The sequence below is a fragment of the Saccostrea cucullata genome, unplaced genomic scaffold (assembly GCF_032062105.1).
Source record: "Saccostrea cucullata isolate Sc308-1 unplaced genomic scaffold, CSIRO_AGI_Scuc_v1 ctg14592, whole genome shotgun sequence".
NCBI lineage: Eukaryota > Metazoa > Mollusca > Bivalvia > Ostreida > Ostreidae > Saccostrea > Saccostrea cuccullata.
The window spans coordinates 1-7,729 of NW_026919408.1; the positions used below are offsets into that span (position 1 = coordinate 1).

A 7,729-nucleotide genomic window follows, 5' to 3' on the forward strand; every position below is an offset into this window, starting at 1 on the left:
CGATGATAGTCGGTGAAATAAGGAGAGGCCTTCATATTTATCTCAACAAAATTAGAAAGAATGAAATACCAGAGATTGATAACAAAATAGAGAAGCTTGTGTCACAAAATATAGAAAGTAAACGGCGATGTGACGTTGATATACAATTTATGCAGAGACATCACGAGGAAATCATAACGAGGCTCGAAGAAATCAAGAAGAAACACGAACAAACTCTTAGAGACAGTCTGGAAGTGCAAAATGAACAAATAAATCGCGTGAAATCACAGTTAGAAATGAAGAAGAAACAACTTCTTGATCTGGTAAAATTCATGGAGGAGAGTAACGGTATCATGTCCGACTACAGCTTCGTTGAGAACCACAAAGAACTGACGGAACTGATGTCCGACTTGGATGTTGATATGAAGAGATGTGAACAGCGAAAGAGATTTAGAAGAGGAAAAATAAGTGATAAGCAACTGAAATGTATGGTTGGAAAGATTATTGATACAGATGAGGTCATTGCCAATGAAATAGGATCTTTCCAGTATGGACATAGCACTATTTTAATGTTGGAGTCATTCAGTGACGATGATATCTATATAAAATATTACCACTCTGATCATACCAAGCTAATCAATAAAAAGGTCAGCAGAAAAAAGAATTCAAGATAAAACCCAATGACTTATGTGTGAGTAGAAGCAGTGTATACTTTACAGATATTGATAACAGGTCCATCGCTCGCCTCTCCCCGTCAGGATCTGTTTCTGTTGTCCTTAGAACAGATCCGCTGTTACCAGGAGGAATATGTAGTCAAAGAAGTGGAGGTCTCCTGGTGACATTGAACGACAACACAACACAGTGGATGAATTCAGATTCAGACAGCAGGCGTTTGGTGAGACACGTTTCCCTCACTGTTTACACTATCCGAGAATACGAGTACACTTCTGACGGTAAAACAAAGCTGTTTACTCTACCAGTCAAAATCACACAGAATGGACATCTGTGTTGTTAACTGGACAAGCAGAACTAAAGGGAACCTTGTTATTTTGTCTTCTGCTGGACATCTCAGATCCATCTATAGTGGACAGAAATTGAGGTGGAATTTTTTACCTTTTGATGTGGCCTGCGATTCTCTCTGTTACATTCTTGTGTCCGACCGATACAACGAACGAATTCATCTATTGAGTCCCGACGGGGAAATTTTGAAGTATTTACTGACTGAAAATGAAGTTAATTTTCCCACCTCAATTTCTTTGTTCAAATCAAACCTTAGGGTGGGAAATGAAAATGGACTTGTAAAAGTTTTCGAGTACAATAATAGCGTAAAGTTAATTGATAGATATTGACTTATATTTTATTTGAACTGTATTACTTTTTTTAATGTTATTTATTTTGGATTTGAAATTTTCTAGAATTTCATTGGGTATATCATTTTCTGATTTTTAACACTTCTCAAGGGTATTGTACATTTCTTCTTGAAGTTCCTTTTTTACTGGTGTTCATATTGTCGCATTCTTGACCCTATTGTGAAGAAATTACCTATTGTTATATCGACGATGTTTTCTCAATAATAGTTTCTTAAATTCTGTATTGTATCGAAAAATATATAGAACTGTTTCCCAGTTAACTTCAAATAAAAGATACCAAAGATCTTAATATCTGTTTTGTATGTAGATCTCTACTGACTATATTGATGATGAGGCCCAACTCACAACTAAGTCGGATTAATAAACGTTTTGTATGTTATGAATTCAACTTTTTCTCCGAAAACTTTTTTCGTAGCCCGCGTGGCGCATTGTTTAGAGAATCTGCTATAGAGTCGCGAAGTAAGCAGTCAATCCTTACATCGCGGGTTCGAATTCCACTGTGGGACGTGGAGAACGGTACTTCAGATGAGATCGTATTATCACCGTGTGAAAATGACCGTTTTACATATAATTCATTTTGGACTCTAAATGTTATATTTAATTTTTATTTTTTATATTCTAAAATTATTTTATCTTAAAGTTTGTATTTTGACAAATATTTCTCATGTGCAATTTCTTATTCTTTACTTAATTACTAAGTGACACTTGTTGGACACCAAAGGGGCAGAGTGTTTATGCCCAAGGACCTTTTAATCACTTAAACAAACATTATGCAATTATTTAATTATCGGCCTTCTTTTTGTCCATGTCATCAAAGCATTTAATTATTTGATCATCGTATCACTTTAACTCATTGTCAACACCTATCATTTTTAACTCATTGTTCATTTTCCCATAAATACCATTGTCAAATTTTACTTATCAGTTCGGAGGCCAGGTGTACTAACGGCCACACGTCCGACTCGTTCCCCTACCATCATGTTTTAACTATTTTAACATTTAACAGTTTGGAGGCTATGGCCATATCCAACTGGTGACTGTCTATTGTTGTATCATGTAGCCATTTCCATCGTTGGGACTTATTGTTAATAAATTCGGAAACTTTACTTATTCCTCGTCATTTGGACTTTTATATGTGTCAACGGGAAGAGTCCTTGGAATACGGCTCTTCTACTTCCGGCCAACGACGCCACTCACTTCCCTGCCAACATTCCCTCTTGCCCGATCAAAGACACATCTTTTAGACCCAAACTACGCGGTCATAAATGGTGGATGAATCCTAAGGGTTTACCAACGCCCGGGGCCATTGCATATATTTTGCAGTGGTCAGATCCCAGACCTCTCCAGCTAGCGAGTTCCCCAGTGATATGTTCGACCAATCAACCCAACATGCTCAACGATGGAAAACAACTTTGCTGCAACAGCCATGGACAACAAGACAAAATTTATCGTATCTTATACCTGATGCCAAACCCGATGACTTTTCCAGACCAAGATTCCAAGACTTTTTATCCAATTCTTAACATTTTTTTCTACGTTTATTAAGAACTTGTTTCGAAAATATTCCACTGCCGTGTGTTCATATGTGAAGTGATTTTTCTTTCCATTCCAAACACGAGGACGTGTTTTTCCCGGAGCGGTGGGAAATTATCACCGTGTGAAAATGACTGTTTTACATATAATTCATTTTGGACTCTAAATGTTATATTTAATTTTTATTTTTTATATTCTAAAATTATTTTATCTTAAAGTTTGTATTTTGACAAATATTTCTCATGTGCAATTTCTTATTCTTTACTTAATTACTAAGTGACACTTGTTGGACACCAAAGGGGCAGAGTGTTTATGCCCAAGGACCTTTTAATCACTTAAACAAACATTATGCAATTATTTAATTATCGGCCTTCTTTTTGTCCATGTCATCAAAGCATTTAATTATTTGATCATCGTATCACTTTAACTCATTGTCAACACCTGTCATTTTTAACTCATTGTTCATTTTCCCATAAATACCATTGTCAAATTTTACTTATCAGTTCGGAGGCCAGGTGTACTAACGGCCACACGTCCGACTCGTTCCCCTACCATCATGTTTTAACTATTTTAACATTTAACAGTTTGGAGGGTACGGCCATATCCAACTGGTGACTGTCTATTGTTGTATCATGTAGCCATTTCCATCGTTGGGACTTATTGTTAATAAATTCGGAAACTTTACTTATTCCTCGTCATTTGGACTTTTATATGTGTCAACGGGAAGAGTCCTTGGAATACGGCTCTTCTACTTCCGGCCAACGACGCCACTCACTTCCCTGCCAACATTCCCTCTTGCCCGATCAAAGACACATCTTTTAGACCCAAACTACGCGGTCATAGTATTAACCGAGGTCTCGTGTCGCAGTAGGTGCTGGCAGCCAAAAGATCTAAATCTGCTCAATGGCCCATGTCACATAGGACAAAATTTGCAAGTCTCCACCGGAAATTTCAACAGCTGCTGTATTCCTCATTGTAAACACTTTATATGTAGTTTTCGGATACCAAGTCTTTCAATAAACTGTTGGAATTCGAATGGGCCCTAATTGTACTCCTATATATTAGCTTTTCTGTTATAATATTCCTATAAAGCAGATTACAAGTTCTCTGAAGTTGACATAAAAAAGATGCTTGAGTTTCTGATTGACAATATCTATGTTGTATTTGGAGATGTCTTCCAACAATCTTTTAGAATTATAATGGGTACCAATTGCACCCCTTTATTGGCAGACCTATCTCATACGTGCAAACACTTGTTGTGGCCTTCAACTCGACATTGAGATTTATCGAAGACGTATTTTCAATTAACGATGGTAATATTCATTCTTATGTCGATACAATATATCTTGGTGAGCCTTTTAAAGTAATTGTTAGTCCATTATTTATACATTGAATCGACTGATTTTTCCGTTATCTCTCGATTATGACAAGGAGCACACAGCGGGTGTGACCGGTCAGCAGGGAATGTTTACTCCTCCATGGAACCTGACCAAACCTCTGTTATTTTGGAGGTCCGTACTTAATCTGTTACTATTTATTATTGTTTTTTGGATTTTTGATCTGGAATGCCGTTCGTTATCTTCATATGTTTCATTTGTTCTTTGGACTTTTGCATCAACCATTATTCACCTTATAAACCTAGTGGAGATGTCCCTTTGTATCTTCGTCGTTTGTGTCAGATAGACATTGTTTTTATTAAACATGGGATGGTAATAACTGTAGATCAGAACAACAACAAAGTTTATACGAGTACATGTATTGGCTCTCATTTGACTTAGAAGATAACATCTTAGTTTCTAAAAGATCATCTAAACTTAAACAGGTTAAACATAGATTCGGTGAGAGTAGAGACATTGACCCATCAGATAGTGATATGACCGATTATTATAACTTTGTAGTTCATACAGCCGGAGAGAGGATATTTTTGTCAGGTTTAGGTAAAGAATACTCTGTTTACCAGGCATCTTAGAATTTGGTACTTTACTAGTTATAATCATGTAAAAGGAATCATGAAATAAGAATTAATTTGATATCAAATAAAATTACAATCATATGATATTTTATTCTTCAAAAGGGCAATTAAGGTCACTATAACAGACTAGAGTTGACCATGATGATTATAGTATCTGTAAAATAGCAACTAAATAATCGCAATGGCAATACTATTTTGTTAAAATAAAAAAAATGATTATACATGTATCAATTAGTAAAATTAATAAATTCTAGTAATTAGTTATATCGTACACATAAAACAAAACTTACCTGCAAGGAAGAAGTACTGATCATAAGTTTTTCTGTTACGTTCGTTTTCTTTTACTTAAAAAATAATTAGTAAGGAAAGAGACGGGGATTCTCATACAATTTTTACAGTTGATCTCTTTATATCATATTCAAAGTACGAAATTTGATATCTAAAAAAAAAAAAACAACATTATTTGCTTTCATCAACATTAAAAACGTCTTCCTTATTGATTTTACAATAACGTAAAAAATAAAACGTGTACATTTGATGTGCTCATTTGTGGCCAGGATTTGTTATACATGTCTCTTGATTCCGCAATACTTTATTTTAGTGATGTTTTTTAAAGTCAATTTATTGATATTCCTACACAGTCTTTCCAGTATTTCAGGAAAATTAAGTTTAATCAGAATCTATGAGAGAGAGAGAGAGAGAGAGAGAGAGAGAGAGAGAGAGAGAGAGCAGTGTAATTTTTTTCATGAATGATTTATGGAAAGAAGGCGTCTGCTCCTGTTTATTGGGATTTTCTAACAACCTCATTCGTGTTTCAAATCTATATTATTGATTTTCATTCGCAATTCTGAAAAAGAATTAAGAGTTTTTTCTAAGCTATACAAACAAATTACTGAATCGTATCGCCGACTATCTTCATAAGAATATATGGCAATTCAATACAAGTGGTAATGGCGACCAACGCACCCGAATCTGCTATAGGGACTCCTCAAGAACACATTCCAACTTGTGACAAACATAGCAAACGAATTGATATATTATGCGAGGATTGTGATGAATTTATTTGTTCCAAGTGTGTGAAAACTGAGCATAAGGATCATAACTGGGACACACTAGCTAACGTAGCTAGCCAGAGAAGGGAAGATCTCTTAACGTACCTTACAGAGATAAAGGACGAAGACATACCGAAGTTTGAGGAGAAAAAGGAAAAAATATTAACGCAGGAAAAGTATAATAAAATTCAGTTTGATAAAAATTTCAGAGTTTTACAGAAGCATTTTGAAAATGTGATTTGCAGGCTAACAGAAATGAAGAAAAGCAATGAAAAAACCCTGAAAAACAAATTAAGCAAAACAAACGAACAAATAATATCTCTGAAATCTCAGATGGACAAGAAAAAATCCCAGCTTGTTGACACCATGGAATTCATTGAGAACAACAGCAGAAATATGTCAGATTTCCACCTGATCGACAACTTGAAAATTCTGAAACAGTTACTGTCTGATATTAAAGGCATTAAAGATCCTTTAGAATACGATGGTGGAAAATTGTTTGATGATTTGCATCAAACTTGGTCAATTGATGCCATTGCTGATGAAGTAGGATTTCTTCAAAACGGAGAAAATCCAATACGTACACTTGAGGTTTGTGGTGGCGACACTTGCTTTATCCAGTCTTTTTCATCAAACTCTTTAAATCAAATTAACATAAAAGGGAGGAATAAACAAGAATTCATGATAAATCTTTGTGATATATGTGTCTGTACGAATGGTGAAGTGTTTTTTACTGTTAATGAGAACTATCCTACCTGGGGTATTTACCAACTATTTCCTTCTGGATCTGTCTCTGTGAGTCGGTGGATGGTGGTCTTCTGGTCGCCTTGTTACACTATTCTCGTTCCCTGCAGCCTTCTGCAAGTCTCATAAGACATATGACCCATACAGGTGACGTCAAAAGTTTGATAGGTTTTTATGAATCTTGTATGGAGATATTTTTTAGCTTCCCGAGACGCATTACTCAGAATGGTAACAGTGACGTATGTGTTGTAGACTGGGTTAGTAATTCTATGACGATTTTGTCTGCATCTGGTCAAAAAAAAAAGTGTGTATATCGTGGATGTAACTTGACTGAAAACCACCCGAAGGAGAACTTTGATCCATATGACGTGGCATGTGACGCCTATTGTAACATCCTTGTTACCGACGCAAAAAATCATCGCATCCATTTACTGAGTCCTTCTGGGAGATTCTTGAAGTTATTGCTGACAGGGAGTAAAGTGCAATTCCCAACCGCGTTAACACTGAATAAATCCAAATTGTGGGTGGGAAACACAAAGGGAGTTGTCAAAGTCTTCAGATATAAACATATGTTTAATCTTCACATTTAAACATACTTGTAGATAAGTTTTATCAACTGTCAATGTGTCCAGTTCCTTGTTTGTACATGCAAAGATTTTTTGAATATTTTAATTTTACTTTTAGATGATTTTGTTACAAAAGTAAGAATTACTAAACATTGGGAACCCCGATCCTTCAACTGGCGTCAGATTTTCATAAATACTATAGAATCCGTTGAAGATTACGTAAGGCGATGGGCTAAATTTAAAAAAGAAGACATTGACACTTTGTCAAAGTGGATAACATGTATCAGATCCATGATAAAATCGCGTATTGAAATATTGAGGGGCAATATGAAAACCATTTATCCTTCTGTATTCAATTATACATAAGTGAAAAAAGACCTAGATGTACTGTGAGCAATGAGCTCACTAAATGATACCCCGCCTCCCTTATGAATATAATGGGAGTGTCCATGTTTTGCTGTGTGAAACCAAAAATATGTGTCAGATCAAAAGGTAAGATAGGAGGTGCACAAC

At 35.5% G+C, this 7,729-nt stretch overlaps 2 protein-coding genes across 2 annotated transcripts; both read left to right on the forward strand.

Moving 5' to 3' along the window:
- Window positions 1-149: 149 nt before the first annotated feature.
- LOC134230936 (uncharacterized) lies at window positions 150-994 on the forward strand. Its single transcript, XM_062712805.1, has 2 exons — window positions 150-564; window positions 699-994. The coding sequence occupies exons 1-2, from the start codon at window positions 150-152 to the stop codon at window positions 992-994; spliced, it is 711 nt and encodes a 236-aa protein (XP_062568789.1).
- Window positions 995-5,804: 4,810 nt separating this feature from the next.
- Window positions 5,805-6,882, forward strand: LOC134230947 (tripartite motif-containing protein 75-like). Its single transcript, XM_062712810.1, has 3 exons — window positions 5,805-6,043; window positions 6,152-6,497; window positions 6,853-6,882. Exons 1-3 carry the CDS (start codon window positions 5,805-5,807, stop codon window positions 6,880-6,882), a joined length of 615 nt encoding a protein of 204 aa, XP_062568794.1.
- The last annotated feature ends 847 nt before the right edge of the window (window positions 6,883-7,729 follow it).